General features: G+C 49.7%; 1 protein-coding gene across 2 annotated transcripts in view; it reads left to right on the plus strand.

Moving 5' to 3' along the window:
• The window catches only part of FGD3 (FYVE, RhoGEF and PH domain containing 3), a 119051-nt gene extending 112058 nt beyond the window's left edge, over positions 1 to 6993 (plus strand). For both annotated transcript variants that reach the window (XM_068162579.1, XM_068162580.1), the window contains exon 19: positions 5551 to 6993. In XM_068162579.1, coding sequence (XP_068018680.1) covers positions 5551 to 5775 — 225 coding nt within the window. In that variant the 3' untranslated portion in view covers positions 5776 to 6993. The remainder of the gene's footprint in view (positions 1 to 5550) is intronic.
• Positions 6994 to 21582: the final 14589 nt, after the last annotated feature.

Genomic DNA, 21582 nt, shown 5'->3' on the forward strand with positions numbered 1-21582 from the left:
GGCTTCGTGATGTGCAAGCTGTTCCTCAGCAAAGTGGAGCCCTGTGTCCCAAGCAGACTGAGCCAGAGCATCTCACACAGGCAAGCTCAGGGCAGGAGAGAGGGAACTGAGGGAGAGAGGTCTGAATTCCTTGGCCTTGCTTACCTAGAAGCAATGTGTGTCAGCTGAGAGAAGTTGAGAAGCAACACCCCTTACATGGTGTGACCTAGACAGAAGATTTCTCATGACACCCAACTGTCACAGGACAGCACAAGTGACAGCCCAGGGGATGGATGTCTGCTCTGTGTAGTGCACAGCAGGATGGTGCTTGACTCTCCAGGCCTCCTCCTGCAAAGCCAGGGTTGGAAGCTGGAGGAGAATCTGTGCTCCAGATGCTGTGTTCTTTATTGCAGGTCCTGCCAAATTTGTCTTGAAACTCTTATTAGCAGTAAGATCCTGGGGTTTAGGGCAAAAGTGTGCATTTGGCACTGGCTGTGATTTGATAGCAGTTAGAGGGAGTGCTTGGTATCCTGAGCTGGTTCATGTGGGAGGGAAATCTTGTGATACAGGAGCAGGAAAGCCCCCAGGACAAGGCTGATTTGTCCCACATCACGAAGCAAGCCGGGATTTGCTGTCGGGAATCCCCAGCTGCAGGCCCAGACTATAACCATCAAAAGGGAATCCCTTCTTCCAGAGCCTGCCCTTCCTGCTTGTGTGCTGCTTGTCTGCACCCAACTGAAGGAAAGAATTAGGAAGCAAATCCCATCCCTCGGTTTTAATCTAATGTTCTTGTTAGTTCTGGTTCCCATAGTACACACTGACTGCTGAGGAAAATCTCTGGAGCTGCTCTCCTGCTGGCAGTTGGGAGCCACTGTGTCTGTGAATGTTATTGCCCCAGGTGCATCCTTGATGCATCTCACAAAGCTCCTTAGACCTACAAAGAAGCATTTCAGTGCCTGAAAAAGAGGTGCCCTTCAGGTATAACACTGTCAACAATGGAATTAAAGATCTCAAGACACAGACCAAGTGGAGCATGGTCCTAGGTGTCTGGAAGCTGGGGGATCCTGTTTAACCAGAGCAGAAAGAGTAGCTGGGAAGGAGGGGCCAGCTACACTGGATCTGCAGCTTCGGCTATGGCACAAGCCCTGGCAGCTTTGGTGTCTGACACCCTCAGCAGCCATACAGAAGGGATGCCAGTGCAGCATACAACCCACAGCAAGAAAACTGCTCTTTTGCTTTTGATCCTTGTCTCAAGAGAAGTAATTCATCCCCCAAGTGTGCGCAGTTGAAGTCCTGCTTACTAAGGCTTTATATGAGGATAAAGTTCACAGCTTATTTGGGTATGGAAAATCAGTGTATCTGTCCCCAGTTGTGCAGCTGTTTGTCACATTTCTCTGAGTGGAATTAGAAGAGTTTGTTTACAGCAAAGACCACCTCAAGCTTAAGGACCAGCTCTTGTATAGAAATTAGTCTGTGCCTCCAAGAGCTCCACTTGGAGCCTCTGCCCCTGTTGGCCTTTCAAACTGCACAGCTACCTCCCCAGCTCTGGCATTAACTTACATCTGATTGAGAAACACAGACCTGAGGAGTCCCAGAAAGCCAGAGAAGTAAGAAGTTTTGAAGAAATACAAAGGGTAGCTCTATTACAGTGAGAGCAAGGCCAGATGATAATTGTCAAGCTTGATCCAAGAGAAATTTTTGCTTTATAAGTTCTGAAAAAAAAATGTCCTTTGTTCATCATGTGAATGTGATTTACTCCTACAAACAAGGGAGCAGCTGAGCTGGGAGCTGAGCTCAGGGCTTCAGACAAGTGTTTTTGTGGCTCTTTTGTTGACCCTGTTTAGGTGAAGCTTTAAATGGCCCTGCACAAAAAAACTCTGCCTGTCCTTTCTCCTGGCCCTGCAGACCTTTGTCTCTTGGCACACCGTCGCATCACAGGAGTCTGGAATTGGATCGTAAGTGGGCAGAGAGTGGAGTTTCAGTGGGAAACTTCTAAGCTTACTCAAAAGTAGGAGGGGAGGTTGACAGTAGCCCATCAGTAGGTAGCTGTTCTCTGTTCGTTCGTGTAAGGAAGCTTCCATGGTGCAGAGAGGTGTGTGGTGTGAGTGGGATGTCTGCCTAGAGCTGCTGTGAGGTGGAGCTGAGCTGCCTGTTCACAGATCTGGAACACCAGATGTGGTGATGGCTGCAACAAAGCAACACAGAACTGCTGCTCTAATTGCCTAGAGAAAGAACCCTGTAATACTGTGCTGCTTACAGTCAGGAGGAGTGCACAGTGCCACTGATTAGTGACAGTATTACACATCCAGTGTGTACTACTTACTCACTGTCTCAGGAAAATGCAGCTCTTCTCAGCACTGGGGGCTTTGGTCTGATGAAATACTGATCTCGTTCAACCCTGGCATGCTGCATACAGAGATGGTTTGTGAAAATCCCAATCTAGCCAGTCAAATCCAGCAGGCTGTTAAAAATGGAGTATGAAATCTAGCTCCTGTAAGGCCTGTCAGTCCTGCTGACATGCTTGGAGTGGGGCCCAGGTCCTCGTGGGTGCAGAACAGCCCCTGGATTTGCTGGGCTCCAGGTAGAAGGGGAAAGGCTTAGTGGCAGAGGGAGTGCTGAGGTGCTGATGGTCCCTCTGAGAGATCTGCTTTGGGGTGCGGTGTGACTCGAGGCTGAGTGCTTCACCTTTATCTGTCAGCAGCACAGCTTATCCAGAGATAATTATAAATCCTTCCTTTTGGATCAGGCAGGTACAGAGAAAGTGGCAAAAGCATCCTATTAAGAAAAGGGAGGAAGGCAGCAGGACCAAAGGCAGTCTGCTTACTTGGCCTGCATCTACAGACGTTGGGTAGGTGCCACGCGGACATCGCTGTGCTGCTGCACTGCATTCCTTGGCTACCAACGGTGCCATTTGCATTGCTGTGGGCAGCTCCAGCCTCACCTGTGACAAGTGCTGGTAGCCCTTTGCCCACAACATGAGCAGTGAAGCAGGTGTGGCGGAGCTTGCATGTGCTCTGGTGTGGTTTGTGTTTGTTGGCTTGCTTCAGCAGTGCCCATCGCAGAGCTGCTCTGCGCCGTGCCGCATGTGCAAGGTCTCCCTGCTTGTGTGGGTGCAGCCGTGGCCTCAGGACCTGGGCATCGTCTGCTGCTGTGGAGACAACTGCTGACACTCAGATAGGAGCTGAATCCTGCAATCTTTGACCTAAAGCTGCTGTAAGCCTCCCTGGTCTTGGAGCAGAGGGACTCTGGCATTTTTGCATACCCATGATAAGCAGTAAATGAAAAGCAGACACACGGTGCCTGTGTTTCTTGCCCCTTCAGTTAATCTGTGTCTTTGCACTGATGTGAGCAGTTCTGAACCTTGAATTACTTTATTCTGTTACTAAAGTAGATGCTTTGATTATTTTTTTTTGGCTGTTGTTCCAAGAGCTGTGATCCCCTTTCAGATATACCAAGTCTGCGTTCGGTATGAGGTGACAAAAGGAAGACTCTTTGTGGGATGTCTTCTGAATGCTGTCAAGAGGCTGCTACACAAGCAGCTGCTACAAGAGGCAACAGCATCTTAGAGATACTCAATGCCTGTGTGGTTTAGGCTTAGGTAGGGGACTTGCCTTTGAAAGCACTTTTCTGGCATCAGTTGAAATGACTTGCTTCGTCATGGCACACCCTGCACCTTTAGATGAGCTGGCTGAAGCTCAAGATGTGACTATTAGAGAGCTATATCTCTCCTTGTGACTTAATCTGGCCTTTAAAGGGTGCTCAAGAACCTGAGTTTCATAAAGTCATACAATAGTTTGGGCTGGAAAGGACTTTAGAAGGACCTAGTTCCAACCCCCCCCACCATGGGCAGGGATACCTTCTGCTAGACCAGGCTGCCCAAAGCCTCATGCAGCCTGGCCTGGAATGCTTCTAGGGATAAGGCATACACAGTTTCTCTGGGCAACCTGTCCCAGTGCCTCACCACCCTCATGGGAAAAATTTTCTTGCTAGTATCTAATCTAAATCTGTCCTCTTTCAGTTTGAAACCATGAGCCCTTGTCCTGTCACTGCACTCCCTGATAAAGACTTCCACCTCATCTTCCTTACAGGCCCCCTTTAAGTACTGTATGGCTGCTCTAAGGTCTCCCTGGAGCCTTCTCCAGGCTGAACAACCCGAACTCTTCTAGCCTGTCCTCACAGGGGAAGTTGTTTCATACCACTGATCATCTATGTGGCCCCCTCTGGACCCACTCCAGCAGGTCCTTACTGTGCTGGGGCCCCTAGAGCTGAGCATAGTTCTTCCGGTGAGGTCTCATCAGAATGGAGCAGAGGGACAGAATCCACTCCCCCAGCATGCTGGCTGCACTTCTTTTGGTGCAGCCCAGGATGCAACTGGACTGTGAGTGCACATTGTTGGCTCTCACTCAATTTTTCATCTGCCAACACCTCCCAAGGCTTTCTCCAGAGGGCTACTCCCAATCCTTTCATCACCTAGCCTTTATTGGTGCTTGGGATTGCCCCAGCCCAGGCAGGGCCCCTTGCACATGGTGGTGTTGAACTTGATGAAGTTTGCATAGTCCACCTCTCCAGCCTGTATAGGTCCCTCTGGACCCCTTCCCTCCAGCGTGTTGACCACACCACACAGCTTAGCGTCCGCAGCAGACTTGCTGAGGGTGCCTCAGTCCTACTGCCCATGTCACTGACAAGGCTGTGAAACAGTATCAGTCCTGGTCCTGCCCCCTGAGGAGCACCACTAGGCACCCTCAGACATTGAGCACAGCTCTGAGTGGAACCATCCAGCCAATTCCTGCCCCACCAAGGGGTCCACCCCTCCAAAGTAACCTCCATTTGGGTTCTTTTTCCAATTTCTTGACAACTCTGAAGAGCATCATGAACAACACAAGACCTTCTGAGAGGATTCACTGATTGATTTCAGATCTGACATTCTCTATGATGTCAGAGTCCTTTCTTGGGCAGTAGTCTCTCATAAATGAGTTCTGCTTACTTGTCTCCTTCTAACCAATCTTGAATCCATCCCATGAGGTTCAAAAGGGACTGCCTGTAGCTAATGTAACAGACAAGGTGGGTGAGTCCTGTGAAATGACACAAAGCTCCCCAGCCGCACCGCTGCAGGCTCAGTGCTCTTGCCACGAGGGAGGATCTGGTGGCTAAGGAGAGCAAAGCAGCAAGCAGCAGTTCTCTCCTCATGGGCAGCTGAGCAGCACTGCAGCTCCAAAGGAGGAGCTGAGTGCGGGTGTGCCCCGGGGCTGCGCTCCCACACATGGCTCTGGGCAGGAGGGGCAGGCTGTGGCTCTGGCATGCAGGGGCTGGCAGCACACTCTGAGACTCCATCTTGCTGAGAGCTGTGGTGCAGCTGCCTAGCCTGGGTGTCTGGTGGTCGTGCCTTGGATGTAGGGTAATGCATCTCCAGTCAGCACTCACTACTTCAGAGTGAGTTCTGAACTGTTTGAAACAGGTATTTCTTTAACCCCCTTGAGAGGAACTCTTTCTTCCCAGCACAGTGCAGCCCTGCTGCTTCCAGTTCCAAGAGCATCTGTGGCTGAATGTTTACATCTGCTCTTTCTCCTTTAGGACAGCCGAAGCCCGCGCCCCGTCCCGTTGCCTGGGTATGAAGTCAGCTTGCCAGGCTCTGGTGAGAAGTTCGAAGTGAAGCATGTCTTTAAGCTTCACCAGTCCCAGCAAACACTTTATTTCAGTGCAGAAGATGAAGAGCTGCAGATCAAATGGATGGAAGTTCTCACCAAAGCAGCCAAAGGGGAAACTGAAGATACAGCTGAAGGGCTTGGCAACCCATAGAGCAAGTTCCATTTCGTTTCTTTCCTACATGCTATAAACCATCACTTGAATTTGGTATTCATGGCACTTTGAAATCTGTATGGCTTTGTATTTTCATGTGTCTGCATAGAAAACTCAGTGGTTTCTCTTCTTTCATTGTACATTGCTCACCTAGAGTAGATCCTTGGCAGATGTTAAAGGCAAAGGTAGTTAGAGCTGTTGGTGATGTAGATGCTGGTTGCAAAACAAAAGACAAGGAGAAAAGCATTAATTGTACTAAAGGCAATGGAAAACCATCGGTCTCTTTTTTCCCCCCTAAATGTATATTTTCCAGTCCTTTTGGGTTGTTGTTCAGTGCAAGATGTGTATAGTCTGTGATTAGCTCTATAAATGCTGCCTTTTAAATTAAATGTTGTAAAGGCTTGTGCTGGCCACTGACATTCCGTCCTCCCCCCCGCTGAAAGGTCTTTGTGGAGTGTGAGCAACGTGCTGAGTATTTCCCTTTTGCTGAAACCCTCTCTAAGCCATCTGAAGATGACCTTTTCGTGAGACAAATGCTGTAGAAGGGACTTCTAGCCACACAACTGCCAAGAGTGCAGAACACCAGCTGAAGAAGCCTCGTCGATTTTACACATGTATAAGAGAGTTCTGTTTTCCTTTGACACCCATCCCTTCCTTCCTTCTCTCTGACCCCCCCTGGATGTAAGTGAACACTCTTTATACTGCAGACTGGGCTGTGATCAATAAACAAGACCGTTTTTAGTACCCACAGGACCACAAGGTGACGTTTCTGTGTTGCATTGGTTAATTTAAAAGTGACCTAGGGTTTATTTATATCATTTTGTAAATATTGTTTCCTAAGTATTTTCAAGGGTGGTTGTGTTTTTTTAACTGCTCTCAGCTAATTCACAGGATTTAGTGCTTAGAGTAAGAGATGTTTGTATGAACTGAATATGTAATTTAACTTGCTTGTTCGCCTGTATTTGTCTTATTTTCAGCCTTAAGTACTTTTCTATTTAAATAAAAGTTCATGCAGTGAAATCCTGGGCCAGGTTTCCGAGGCACAGCAAGCTTTAGGTCAACATTTAATACAGGGCTGGTTTTTAAAAAACCCACCACCACCAAACCAAACCAAACCCAAGAGAGCAAAACAAAAAAGGCATGTCTGTTGCTAGCAGTAGTAAGCATGTAGTACTGTTAAAAGTGAAATAAAAGCTGTCACACTACTGTGTTTTTAAATGGTTTGGCTTAACTTTTGTTTCCTCTTCAGCCTCCTCCGTTTCCTGGTGTAGGTGGGAAACACGAGCTGCTCCCCGCAGCCAGAGCCTGCTAGGGATGTTGGATCTGCAGCAGAGCGTTTTCCTTACCCGCAGAAAAGGATTTGGGATCTCCCCTGACTGGGGATTGGGGTTTCACATTGGTCTGGCAAATCATACACCTGAAGTCCATGATGCTGAGCATTAGAAGCCACGTGCTTAGTCAGCTGTGGTAATGTTTAATAGCACATCAGGTTGGAAGGGACCTCAAGGGTCACCCAGTCCACCCTTCCAAGCTAAGAACAGAGTTGAAAGGAGCTGGCCCAGCACTCTGGCAAGCTGGGCCTTGAAGCTGCCTCACGTAGGGGAATCCACCACCTGCCTTGGGAGGTTATTCCAATGTCTAAGAGTGTGAATGGTGAAAACAATTTTTTCTACCATCCAGTGGGAATCTCCCCAGCAGCATCACCCTTGGTCTTTGCCATGGGACTCCTTGTTCAGAGGGAATCTCCCTCCTCATGACAGCCACCCTTCATGTGCTTGTACAGGATTATGAGGTCTCCTCTAAGCCTCCTCTTCTCCTGGCTGAACACCCCCAGCTCTCTCAGCCTTCTCTCCCAGGGCAGGGCTGCCAGGCCTCTGATCATTCTCCTGATCCTTCTCTGGACCCTTTCCAGCCTGTCCACATCCTTCTTGTGCAGCAGGGACTAAATCTGTGCACAGTGCTCAAGGTGCAGCCTACTCAGCACTGAGCAGAGTGAGACAATGACATCTTTATCCCTGCCTGTGACACCCTGATTGATGCAAACTGGCATCCTGTTGGCTACCTTTGCCCCTGCAGCTCACTGTTGGCTCATCTTGAGCCTTTTGTTCACCAAGACCCCCAGGTCCCTCTCCCCAGTGCTTACATCTTCCCTCTCCTCTCAATTCAGTTAGCAGCAGTTCTTATAGCTCATGAGAAATCATTCTTTTAAGGTTGTGTTTCCTCCCCCAGGCTCCCCTGGGCAGGTGATGATGTGGAATGCTTACCTTGAAATGGACTCCTTTTGGAACATTTCTGCTTCAGGAGTGTTGCTCTTTATGGCTGTGTGTTTTTTATGGTGTTAAATTGTTACCGTTTCCCCTTGTTACTCCTGGGTTTGGTTCTTTTCTTTCTCAAGAGAGAAATGGGAAGGGAAAAGGGTGGCTCAAAACAACCTTTAATGCACCTGAATACAGCTTTCAGTTTTATGAAGCCAGGAGAAAACTTATGCAGTCTTTATGTAGTTGTTGTTCTCTGGTTTTGGTGTGATACTGTATGAAATGTGCTGCCTAGAGACTGAAATGGAACAACTAATGGTGCTACAGTCTGGGCTGCTGGTACAAACTGGGATCTCAGTCCCTCAGCCACAGGCAGCAGTGGGAGTGTTGTCCTCACCAGTGGCCCTTCTCCAGCCAGCAGTACCCTCTCCTTCCAAGCCTGATCTAGCTCCTGGTGAAGCTGAAGGAACAGTCTCCATTAGCCACAACTGGAGCTGCCTCCTTTTTGAGGCATCCTTCAGGCTTTGGATTCGTCTTCCCTGTCCTTGGGATACATGTGTGTCCTTTACATAAATCAAGGCTGAGAACATGATTCTGGGAGAAGAACTCAATGCATCTGACTTCTTTGAATCCTGATGAATTCACCTCTCCTGCCATGTCAAAGAACAGAATTAGGAACAGAAAAGAAGTCCTGAGAGGATGGCAGTCGAGTTCTCACGATGATAAACAGGCATGCCACAACTGCAGCCAGCAAAGCCAAGCAGGGTCCCTGAGCTTTCAAAATCTGCATTCTCCCCATTTAGTTTTATAGCTGTGCACTCAAATCCTAACCTTCACTTGCTCCTTGGATGGCAAATTGATGGGCTTGGGACTGCTCTGGGGAAAGCACTGATAAATGTTTCCTCTCATCTCCTGCACTTCCCTAGGCACAGGGCTTTGATTGCTGACGGAATCAGGGTGCTGTAGTCAGTCTCATTGGTATTCAGTGCTGATGAAGCTGGAGTATTTCATGTAAATGACCTACTGAAAGAAGAGCTGCAGCTGGGAAACTCCCGGTGCTAGTGGGCAGGAGGTGGTGATCAGTGGTGCAAAGCAGAAGGTCCTGCGTGTGGAATACCTGCACTGCTGTCCCCAGAGCAATGCAGCCCTGAGCGCAGTCCTGGGCAGTGCTGGAGTGCTGTGAGAAACAGCTCAGATAAACTGCACAGGCATTTGGCTGTGCACAGCTCACTGGTTAGTTTTAACTTTTTGCTTCTTGTATTATCATTTCTGTCTGTGACATCTAACAGATGTGTGCTTGCTCCCACAGGCAACTACCTGTGCAGAAGAGTTTCATAGTTTCATTCAGGGTTGGAAGGGACCACAAGGATCATCTAGTTCCAACCCCCCTGCCATGGGCAGGGACACCCCACACTAGATCAGGCTGCCCAGAGCCTCATCCAGCCTGGGCTTAAACACCTCCAGGGAGAGGGCCCCAACCACCTCCCTGCACAACCCATTCCAGGGCTTCACCACTCTCATGGTGAAGAACCTCCTCCTCACCTCCAGCCTGAATCTCCCCACCTCCAGCTTCATTCCATTCCCCCTAGTCCTATCACTACCTGAGATCCTGAGAAGTCCCTCCCCAGCCTTCCTGTAGGCCCCCTTCAGATACTGGAAGGCCACAATTAGGTCACCTCGGAGCCTTTTCTTCTCCAGACTGAACAGCCCCAACTCCTTTCAGCTGTTGTAGTCATGTGGAACAGACAAGGATAGAACAGAGACCTCCCAAGGCTTTTTCTGATCATTTGATTTGTTGAATTTGCATAGTTTGGGGAAATAATTTGGCAGTGGAGGTCTCTTGTGCAAACAGGAGTTTCAAGAACCCAGAGGTGTATCTGATGTGTCTCCAAGGGCCACAGGAAGTAAAAGGAGAGGTTTCTTGTCTGTGAAGTTTTGGTGCTTCAGCTGTCCTTCCAGTACATCAGCTACATGGATGGCTCAGTCAGAGGTGGCTGAGTACCTGGGAGGAGAGGGAGGTAAGTGTCAGGATTGTTTCTGAGTGTTATAGGAAAGGAGATCTCTTCTTTCTTTTACAGGGCACTGGAGTTTCAGCATGTTGGCTGTTAATGGAGAAGAACTTCAGTTGAATGACAAAGCCCAAAGTGTTCCTTTGTTTTTGTGGTTTTGATCAAACCTGCAGTGATCAGTGATGAGTCATGTTCAGCTTGATGAGGAAATTAATGGAAATCCCAACAGCTTAAAGAGACTTTGTGTCCCTGTGTCTGTACCAGGCATGCTGTGTTGGAAAGCTCTCATTTCCAGCTCCCAACGTTTGTTGTCATTTGGAGCTGTTTTTCCTGTGCTTCAGGAAGCTGGGAGGGCTTAGTTCATCCAGTCAGATCAAAGAGATTTCCTGTGGACTGTGGCTGATGTCTTTAAGTCTGGGAAGGACTCACGGGTTCCCTTAGCATTGCTCCAGGAATTAGCCATTTGCTTTGTGCCATAGCAGTCTGTCACTTGCAGGAAGAGGTTGGCCTGGAAAACGCAGCATTGTCCCACTTGCAGTGCTGAAGGAGATGCTTGCAAATTCCATGCTGAAGATGGCAATGTTTGGTGTGAAACTGGTGCCAGTGAGTGCCAGCTGCCTCCTGAGCTGGGTAAGAATAGTTAAACCCTGTGTCTTGCCCTTGTACATGCATTATTCATTGCATTCTCCACCCTGGGCAGCACATTTTGCTTTGTTAAAAGGCCCAGTATTGACTCTCTACTAAAGCTGCAAAGGGCTCTCACTAAGTGTTAGTTTGCAACCCTTTGTCATCAGTGGAGTTAGGTCTTAGCTGTCTGGGTGATTTGGGCAAATCTGGAAGCTTTGGGACATTTCCACAGTCAGCCATGGGTAGGAAACTGTCTTAGGAGCTCCCAGTGTGCTGTTCACAGTGTGGATGGTCCACGTAACATCTTCCCAAGGAAAACTCTGCATTGGGGTTCTAGAAGTCTTTAATTACAGTAAATGCTGTCAAAAGCACATCATGGAGAAAGGGAATAACTGAATTAAAACAGAATAGGCTTTGTACCGGGCAGCATGAACTGGAAACAACCCCACAGCATCTGCTGTGCAGCTCCCAGAGCCAGGTGGGGCTTCAGCAGCTGGGGAGAGGCAGCAGCAGCCAAGTACTGGTTTGGGTAGTTAAAACTGTGTTACAGAAGAGAGCAAACCCGGTGCCTATTCTCTGGCTGTGTCAGAGACATCCCTTGCTCAAATGAGAGCTGTTCCTGTGCATGTTCAACTCCCCTGGGAAAAGCTGGACCTCAGTCCAGAGCCTGAGTGCCCTGAGAGAGGGTACGGACCACCTGCTTGTTGGACGCGATGATCTTGAAGGTCTCTTCCAACCTGGTCTATTCTATTCTATTCTATTCTATTCTATTCTATTCTATTCTATTCTATTCTATTCTATTCTATTCTATTCTATTCTATCATGTGAGGAAACCCCTTTTGATAATCAAGCTCCAAGTCCCTCTGTCCCTTTGGTTAACAACAGTGTCAAGAGACTGAAAAGCCTGGGAGCTGGGTGACAAAGGTCTCCTGGGAATCAGTGTGACACCATGCTGTGTCCACTCCTGCTGCTGGGTATGGGTGGCAAGGGCTCTGCCATTCACAACAGCAAAGCCTGAAGGGAAGTGGATGGTGCTCTCCTGTGAGCAGGTGCTGGCTGCATGTTGGACCAAAGCACTCTGTGTTGTCTCTGGGAATGGAAGAGTCACTGGCAAAAGCAAGCAAGATGCAACATAGCTGAAATCATCTGACAGTTGTTGCACATTATGGGACAGCAGAGAATAAACTCCTTCGTTTATGTGGATCTGAACCCTCCATGCAGCAGCTCCATCATGGGCATTAAATATGTATCACAGTACTTGTGGAGATGGAGATCACATTCAACAGCCACTGACACTGGGAACTCTTGAAGTCCTTGGCTTTGTAGTGTCATGTCCCTCAAGCACATCTGGGAGGAGCTGAGGCAGTTGATTGGCTGTTGCTTAAAAAGGTAAATTAATCCAAACCAGACCAATAGTAATAACTGAAAAGGCCTTGGGGGTGCTGGGGGAGGAGAAGCTCAACAGGAGCCAGCAGTGAGCACTTGCAGCCCAGAGAGCCAAGCAGAGCCTGGGCTGCAGCAAGAGAAGTGTGGCCAGCAGGGCCAGGGAGGGGATTCTGCCCCTCTGCTCCACTCTGCTGAGACCACAGCTGGAGCTCTGTGTCCAGTTCTGGAGCCTCTGTTCCAGGAAGGATCTGGAGGTGCTGGAAGGTGTCCAGAGAAGGGCCACAAGGATGAGCAGAGGGCTGGAGCTGCTCTGCTGTGAGGACAGACTGAGAGAGTTGGGGTTGTGCAGTCTGGAGAAGGCTGCAAGGAGACATTTGGTGGCCTTGCAGTATCTGAAGGTGGCTACAAGAAAGCTGGGGAGGGACTTTTGAGGGTGTCAGGGAGTGATAGGACTGGGGGGGGTGGAGCAAAACTAGAAATGGGTAGATTCAGATTGGATGTTAGGAAGAAGTTGTTCCCCATGAGGGTGGTGAGAGACTGGCACAGGTTGCCCAGGGAGGTGGTGGAAGCCTCATCCCTGGAGGTGTTCAAGGCCAGGCTGGATGTGGCTGTGAGCAACCTGCTGTAGTGTGAGGTGTCCCTGCCCACGGCAGGGGGCTTGGAACTGGCTGATTCTTGAGGTCCCTTCCAACCCTGACAATTCTGTGAAATCCTGTTCCTACTTTGGTTATTCAAAGGCTTGCAGCAGCAAAGGTGTAAGGAAATAACTGGAATCATTATAGGATATTAACTAATAAATTACAGGGAAGGACTTCAGAGAGAGGAGCAGTAGAGTGGTTTTGCTGAGCTAATGTCTGGGCGAGTGACTCAAACTGAGAAGTGCTGAGGCCATGGTCACACACAGCCCGTGGAGGAATTCCCACCCTCATGGCTGTGCAGGGCACAGCAGGAGCAGGGTTGCTTTGATAACTGCACTAGCAGCCCTCTTTCTACTGCCTGCCCTTTCTGCAGTTGCCACGCTGCCTCTGGAGCTGTTGCAGCAGTTGGTGACTTTATAAAGAGACAACCAAGAGGGAAAAGCCTTCGTGGAGCTGTGATGTCCATAGTGAGGGCTGAAGGCAGTCCAAGGATGGAGAGTGCTGGAGCTGGTGCTAAGGGTTGAGCGAGTGCCCAGGCAGGCATTCCAGCATCACATTAGGAGCAGAGTGCAAGGTAATAAACCAGAACGTGGCTTTTGTTCTCCCCAGTCTGCCATCAGCAGCAATTACTAGAAGCTTGTGTGAGTTGTAAAGCAGCAAGTCCTGGGGGATGTGAAAGAAGAATCAAGAAATAATCCAGAGAGAAACGGCTGGGGTAGAACTGAGTGAAGTTAAGTGGAGAAAGAAAAAGATTTAAAAAAGAGAGCTCCTGAAGGTAGATTCTGGCTGGAAAGAGTTGGCTGTGCCCAGTGCTGAGCCCCTCAGCCTGGGCCTTCCCTGCAGGCACCTGGGTAAATCTGGCCATCCCAAAGCAGTCTGCCAGGGGCTGAGCTTTACTAGCTGTCACCATGCGGCGGCACTGATCAATGCAGGTGAAAGGTAATTAGGCACACAAAACCACTCAGAGGAACTTGGCACTCCACCAGGAGTTCCCATTTCCCTGCCACCTCCTTGTCCTCTCAAGGTACCTAATAGCTCCTGTGGGTTTCAAGCCTACCTTTTCCCCTGTGTCTGTGGATCACCTTTCCTCCCTTCCAAATTCTACATCAAAGGAAGCAGTACTGGCTCGGGGGAAGCTGGAGGTGGGGCTGAACTGGCCTCTTCAGAAGCACTGAAGCCATTAAAACACTGATTTGCTGACAAAGTGGCATTTGGTGTGCAGCAGTACACAAAGTCACATCAAAATGTGTGTAAGCTCTGACTGCAGTCTAGTGCAGGGAGGTGCAGCACGTCTCTGGTGGGGCAGCAGCAGTAGGATAGGATAGGATAGGATAGGATAGGATAGGATAGGATAGAATAGAATAGAATAGAATAGAATAGAATAGAATAGAATAGAATAGAATAGAGCAGGTTGGAAGAGACTTTCAAGATTATCGCATTCAACCCATCATCCAACACCACCCAACCAACTAACCCATGCAACCAAGCACCCTGTCAAGTCTCCTCCTGAACACCTCCAGTGATGGTGACTCCACCACCTCCCCGGGCAGCCCATTCCAATGGGCAATCACTCTCTCTGTGTAAAACTTCCTCCCAACCTCCAGCCTGAACCTCCCCTGGCACAGCCTGAGACTGTGTCCTCTTGTTCTGGTGCTGGCTGCCTGGGAGAAGAGACCAACCTTTGACTGTCTACAACCCCCCTCCAGGCTAAGCAGCCCCAGCTCCCTCAGTCTCTCCTCATAGGGCTTGTGCTCCAAACCCCTCACCAACTTTGTTGCCCTTCTCTGGACTTGTTCCAGCAAGTCAACCTCCTTCCTAAACTGAGGGGCCCAGAACTGGGCACAGGACTCGAGGTGTGGCCTAACCAGTGCAGTGTACAGGGGCAGAATGACCTCCCTGCTCCTGCTGGCCACACTCTTCCTGATGCAGGCCAGGATGCCATTGGCCCTCCTGGCTGCCTGGGCACACTGCAGGCTCATGTTCAGCCTACCATCAACCAGCACCCCCAGGTCCCTCTCTGCCTGGCCACTCTCCAGCGGCCTCTCCCCTCCTTATCTAGTGCCATCATCCCAGGGCTGTCTGCAGCTGGGCCGAGGAGCTGTTTGGTTCCTGCCGTTTGGTTCCTGCCATTTGGTTCCTGGGACTGGTGCAAGCTTTCAGGGACCACTGCTCCTTGGGTTGCTCAAAAGCAATTTCTGATCTTACTCCTTCCCATTTCCCCATCATCCTTTTCTGGTTTATGCTTTGCTGTCCTTTGCTCCTGTTGCTCAGACAGGGGCCACCTATGATGATGGTGACTGACTTTAGAAAGTCTTTCTAAATATAATAATAAATGTAAATAGCAGACAAAAGAGGAAGATGCTGCTTTGCTGTGGCCATCTGGTCCACCTCTTCTGTAGTCAGCAAGGACATCTACAACCAGGTCAGGTTGCTCAGAGCCCCATCAAGCCTGACCTTGAATGTCACCAGAGATGGGATCTCCACCGACTCTGCAACCTGTTCCAGCATTCCACCGCCCTCTCAGTAAATAACTTCTTCCAACCTAAATCTCCCCTGCTCTAGTTTAAAGCTCCTTGTCCTGTTGCTACCTGCCTTTGTAAATGGTCCCTCCCCACCTTTCTTGTAGCCCCTTTCAGGTACTGGAAGGCTGCTGTTAAGATCTCCCTGGAGCCTTCTCTTCTCCAGGCTGAACACCCCCAGCTCCCTCAGCCTTTCCCCACAGGAAAGATGCTCCAGCCCTCTGATAATTTTTGTGGTCCTCATCTGGATCCTCTCCAACAGGTCCAAGTCCCTCTTGTTTTGGGGTCCCCATATCTGGACACAGTACCGCAGGTGACATCTCACTAGAGCAGAGGAGCAGGATCCTCTCTCTCCATCTCTGGCCACACTGCTTTGGATGCAGCCCCAGGCTGTCATTGGCCTTCTAGGCTGCCACTGCCCATTGCTGACTCCTGTCCAGCTTCTCCCCCACCAGCACCCCCAAGTCCTTCTCTGCAGAGCTGCTCTCAAGCTCATCATCCCCCAGCCTGGATTGATATTGAGGGTTGCCCTGACCCATGTGCAGGACCTTGCACTTTGCCTTACTGAACCTCATGATGTGCTCCTCAGCCCTCTAACTCATTCCATCCTTCAGACTTGTCAGCTGCAGCACTCAGCTTGGTGTCATCTGCAGCACTCAGCTTGGTGTCATCTGCAGACCTGATGAGGGTGCCTCAATCCTCCTCTCTGTAACACTGATGAGACAAATCTACAAAGATGACAAATGTCTCTAAAAGATGTCCTATTCTAGCTGGGCTGGCAGGGCAGAAAATTATGTTCTAGCACCAAAACAGTGGAGACAATGTGACAAACATCTTCAGAACAAACAGGAGCAGGCAGGCACAGAATGCTTCCCCCCCTTTAGACCACCCACTTCTCTTTACTCTGCTTTTCCCTCTGCTTTTTTCTTTTCTCTGTTGCTGCAAACTATCCTCCTTTCTGGTTTTTCACCCTCTCCCTGTCCATAGGTTTGTCAGGGTGCTGCTCCTGGACTTTCTGTCAAATCGATGCCCACAGGTCTTCCAAAGCTCCCTTGCACTGAGCAACCTGGCTGATCGCAGTGGTGAAGTGCTGTGTGGGGCTGATTCAGAGAGAAGTGCTCCTGTTCCTCTGAAGTGCTCTGTTGGTCGTGAGGCCTCAAATCAGCATCTCTGTGACAAACACCTGATGCTGCTCCCTGCCTGATGCCCGCAGGAGTGCTGAACCATGGTGTGAAACGGGAGCCCTCCCTGCTGAAAACCAGCTTGAATCTCTTTTACCGTGGGTTGCTTGCTGCCTGCTGCTGCCGCCCCCAGGTATTGCTCCGGTTGCTGCTCTCCCAGCAGGTCTCTTTAGGAGAGAGGATTGTGTGTCTGAGCTCTGCAGGATGTTAATATTTCATGGGCAAGAGTCAGGTGAGCTTTTGTGGATCTCAGCACAATGTCATAAAGTTTTACTTGCCAGCAGGGAGCTACAAACCACCTTGCAGCCATGGTGGTGCAAAAGGCAGTAGCTCAGAAATCCCTCTGCCCATTGCTGCTCTGGTAGAGCCACCACCCTCTCTAGACACTGATGAAATGAGGGCAGGATAGCTTGGGGGCTGTGTTTTGGGGCTCTTTTCCCTGTTACCCTGTGGAGGCTGTGGTGATGGCAACCCTCCACTGTGATGGGCAGTGGCAGTAACTTCATCTGTAACCACAAGCACCTCCCTGAGGTCTGAGTCACTGGAGACTTCAATTCCATGCCACCTCCCTTCCTGCATCTTTTTTGTCTACACCCACAAAAGAATTGCTTGCAAAGTGGTGTGAACTTGCTAATGAGCTGGGCTGTTTGGCAGCACCTGGGTGAAGGAAGAGCCTCGACAGCTGTGACTTGAACACCTGCAGCCAAGAAGAGAAGCTTGAGAAGCTGGTTTCTAACTGGTGCTGACCGGTAGTCCCTGTCTCAGGAGTGTGATATTCGCACCCCTAATTACAGCAGTGCTGAAGAGCGTCCACTGGATGCCTCTAAATAATTGATTGTTTGGCAGTGCCATCCTTGGAAAGGAGCAGCTGCTGGGTTTGGGGGTTGTGTTTTGACAGTGGATTTATGCTTTTCAGATGTATGGATTTATCCTACATTGATCAGTGAGCAGCAGCAGTACGTTGCCTGGGCGTTAATCACAGCCACCCCGCCGTGCACACTGCGACAGGCTGCTGGAGCACCAGAGCTTTTATGTTTATGTGTCAATCGCTGATGGCTGAAAAATATGTCCCAGGCATGCACTTCTGCATAGTGATGCTGAAAGTAACTGGCTGCAATTCAGGCTCCTGGCAGGGCTGGAGGAGCTGTGAGAGAAGAGAACATGAGAAGCCCCCAGCAGATGGCACTGGGAATGGTGGGGGAGAGTGAGGTGCGTGGAGCCTTTCCTGCCGCTCTTGCCAGCTCACACATTCACCTAGTGCTGCCTACCTATTCCCACTGCCCTCAGCTGTGTCCTAACATTGCCTCCAGTCTGGGCCACTGATTAAACCTGTGTCTGATGCAGCTAGGCTTGGCACTGCTGAGTACTCAGGCACTGGCAGAGGCTGGTACAAGCTTGCCTTGTCCCTCAGCCACTGCCTCTGTCCTGTTGGCCAGAGGGTCAAGAGGACCAAACTCCCTTGGCCTGGTACAAGCTTGCCTTGTCCCTCAACCACTGCCTCTGTCCTGTTGGCCAGAGGGTCAAGAGGACCAAACTCCCTTGGCTGGGGTTGTTTCAATGCTCTCCTTTGGGGTGCTGGCCAAGCCAAAGTCGTCCTCAGGAAAGCCAACACTAAATGCAAGTGGAACATTTCAGCTCATTCTGAGTCATGAGGCTGTCTCAGGTGCTGGTACTTTCTTCATTGTGCATCAGCCCATGTTCTGCAATGTTGTTGTCTGAGGAGCTCACTGGTGATGAAATCTCAGGGCAGAACTGCCAGTAATCTCAGTGCTGATTTCTAGCAGCTGTCCACAATGTGAGGCTTAATTACCAGCAGCAGTTCTTCCTTTAATGGTAGACATGGCAGAGTGTTCTGCACGAGCATCAGGCACCTCGAAAAGACAAGAATGCCAACAAGGAGCTGGCAGAATGGCTGTCATTACAAGGGGTGAAGCTTTGGCTTGCATTCTCAGAGGTCTCTGTATACACTGTGATCATTTAGAATGCATTTAGGTGGGATTCAGTGCACATCCCTTCACAGATGGAGCTGGGCTTCAGCCGGTGGCTTAGCCCCACCATCGTGCAGCATTTTTGGAGGAGCAGTAACCCCTCAGCTCTGCACTCCAGTGGCTCTGCTCAGGTTTCCCTTTCTGCACCAGGGCCGGTGCAGGGAATTCTTTGGAGTGGTTTAGTTCCCAGCTGCAGAAAACTGCTGCTCAGGGTGTGTTTGATGGCATTTGACTAGGCCCAGCTGCCTGCTGTTAAGCAGTGCATTGGTGAAACACTGCTTTGGATTAGTGCAGCAGGCAGGGCACTGTGCATGCTGCTCATAGCAGCAGCAGCAGCCCAGACTGGTAGAGGAAATCTGAACCTCTGAACCCTGTGGTTCAGGTTAGAACAAGGCTTTGCTTTCTGAAACAGGGGAAATGGAATCATTTCCCTTACCTATGTTTTCACAGTTTGAAACCATATCCTGAATGCTGAGAAATCCAGTGGTAAAATTCCCATTGACCTCTCTTTAGACCTATTTTTCCTTTGTCAAATGCAGGTTTTCCTCCCTAGGTTTACAGAGTGGAGTTTAGGAGTGGGGGCAGGGTATCATTCACTGCACCCTTAGAGTTGCCCAGCAATGCTTAGTGTATGCTTAACTATAACAAGAAATGGCCTCAGCCTTTTTTTGCTTGCATAGGCATAAACACAGACTTGAGAGCATCTGTGGAGCAGTGTCAGTGCTGCCTATGAGCAAGTCTTAAGAGCAGCCCAAAGCTCTCCCTGCCCTTTTCTGTCCCTCATGCCACTCTGGACTACTACATTTCCTGGTTTCCTTGCAGACCCTCACAGTGAATGGGCATGAGGAGAACTGAATCCTCCCCAGCTGCTACTGTCACCTCCCCAGGCCCCAGGGTGCCAGGTAAGACTCTGCTAGGGCTGGCCAGAGTGAGGTGGAGGAGTGAGCTGTGCTTTAAATAAATCCAGAGAGCTCCAGATAGCTCACTCTCTCCTTCAGTTCCAAATGTCTGTTCTGATGTGATAACCTGGGAACAGGCTGGTTTTTTATTTCTAAAGAGGAAAAAACACCTCTCTCCTCACTGGCAAGCTCTGGTGGTTTCTCCCCCCCTGCTGGGTAAAATAAAAACATCACATCAAAGCTGGGAGATGTTTCCTCAGCCAGGCTTTGGGAGCTGGAGAAGTGTAGAGCTAGCCACGTACTCAGCTGGCTGCCTGCAGTTCAGTTGCTGTAAGAGCAGCCCAAAGAACCTCACACATTCATTATGTGCCTGCAATAACCTGCAAGGTGTCTGAGGTTGGAGCTGAGCTCCTTGGGCAGTTTGCCTTTCCAGCTCCTTTCACATATGAGCGAGAACCTTGATCTGGGTCTGTGCGTCCCATCGCCTAACACCGCCCTGGGAGGCTGAACGGGTTGCCAGCTCTTACACAGAAGGGCTTAGAGCTCTCTCTCTGGTGCTTGTCTAGCAGCCCCTCCTTGCAGCTGTCTCCAGGAGACACCCAGCTGCCCCCTTGTCCCTTACCTCCACTGGCAGTCAGAAAGCACACAGGAAGTAGGCAGGCAGCACTGTGGGATGGGAGCAGCCTGGGGGCAGACCCTGTAGTCTGGACCTGGGCCTACATTTTCCATGCCTTCATCTTGTACTGCTCTGGGATGTGCAGTCTGGGTTTGGATCAGCAGCCTTGCTCAGCACACAGCCTGCCAAGCCTGCCTTTGAGTTGCTTAGAGGAGAAGAGTCCATTTTTCTCACTGTTTTACTGAACAAGCCCAAGGGCTGCACCATCAAAAGGGGGAAAAAAGCTGATTAATAAATTAATAATGTAACTAATTGTTTTACAGAGATGCTTCTGTGTAGCTCTGATCTTACACCTCTGTGAAATGGCCAGTGAGAACTCATCCCCAGAGTCCTTATGTACATGTGTGGGTTTTATGGATTTGGGGGCTTCTTTCTAACTCTCTGCAGCTCTAAAATGGGCTTTTCCCACCTCCTCAGCAGCACTTGCAGCAGACAGTTCCTAACCAGGTTTGTGTGAATGATAATGCCAGGGTGTTGGGTTTTTTTCAGCAAGAAAAGTGGGTCAGCCAGAAACTGCAGAGGAATAAAATCTTGCTGCTACTCTGCCTCCCTATGGTGTACCTGATAGCCTTCTGTCAGCAATCCTCACCTTGCCTTGGGCAGCATCCTCCCAGCACAGAGGTTGCCACCAGAGGTTGCCCTGGGTATGTGTATTTGGCTCAAATCCTATGAACCTTGAACCTCCAGGTTCCTCTGGAGGGGTTTTTGGGTTCCTCACACCTGCTCACAGCACCATCTCTGCCCAGTTCCAGCCTGCCTTGCTGTCCAGTGTAACCAAGCAGGAAGAGAGGAACTTCATCCTCCAGTGTGTGTGGCAAACCAGACCTGATGAACAAGCTGATGAGCTCATCACCCACCCCAGACCTTCAGCAGCAGAGCAGTGTTGGAGTGGAGGGCACAACAGGAGCTGTTATTTTTCATGCCTTTTTTCTTTCCTTGACAGTGCAGCTGTGCTCTGAAAGTGAAGAGGGGAGGGGATTACCTTCCCCTTTCTCAGTAGTTCTTTCTGCTCCTTGTGTTGGAACTCAACCTTCTGGCTTTAGAAACTCAAATAAGATTTTACTGCAATTGCTTTTCATTCCCTCTCCTGAGCAGAGCTGGTGCTGCAGCACAGCAGAGCTCTTGGGATCTTCCCCACCTGGTCTTGGAGTGTGCTGGAGCCCTGGACTCCTCTCTCTTTCTTTATACTAATTTTTACTTCAACACCACTGCAGGAGGAAGATCTTTCTCTGTCCTCTAATCAAGCAAAGAGGAGATCCTCCCAACAGCATCTGCTACTTTTATACCTGCAGGAAAACTCAGGTCTGCTGTTTGCACTAGGTGCAGGACTGTGGAGGGATCACAGCAGGACACATGGGATAGGAACAACACTGCTGAGGTTTTCTTCACATAAACACAAGTTCTGGACTACAAAGCTCTTCCATGTGGCTGTTTGTATTTTTTTATGACTGGTTTATTTTTCTAAGTGGTTTTAAGTAGCTGTCTACATTTAAAGTCACAGGATGAAAGCAATTCTTTCCTTTGGGCTGAACTTGCACTGAAGCCATGCATTTGTATTGAAAGTAAATACTAAGTGGCCAAGACCTCGTGGCAAGCTGTTAGACAAGAGGCTTGTGGTCCCTTCTGTCA

Source organism: Melanerpes formicivorus, unplaced genomic scaffold (genome assembly GCF_026170545.1).
Source record: "Melanerpes formicivorus ecotype bairdi unplaced genomic scaffold, bMelFor1.0.p_v2 SCAF_66, whole genome shotgun sequence".
In the NCBI taxonomy this organism is placed as follows: Eukaryota; Metazoa; Chordata; class Aves; order Piciformes; family Picidae; genus Melanerpes; species Melanerpes formicivorus.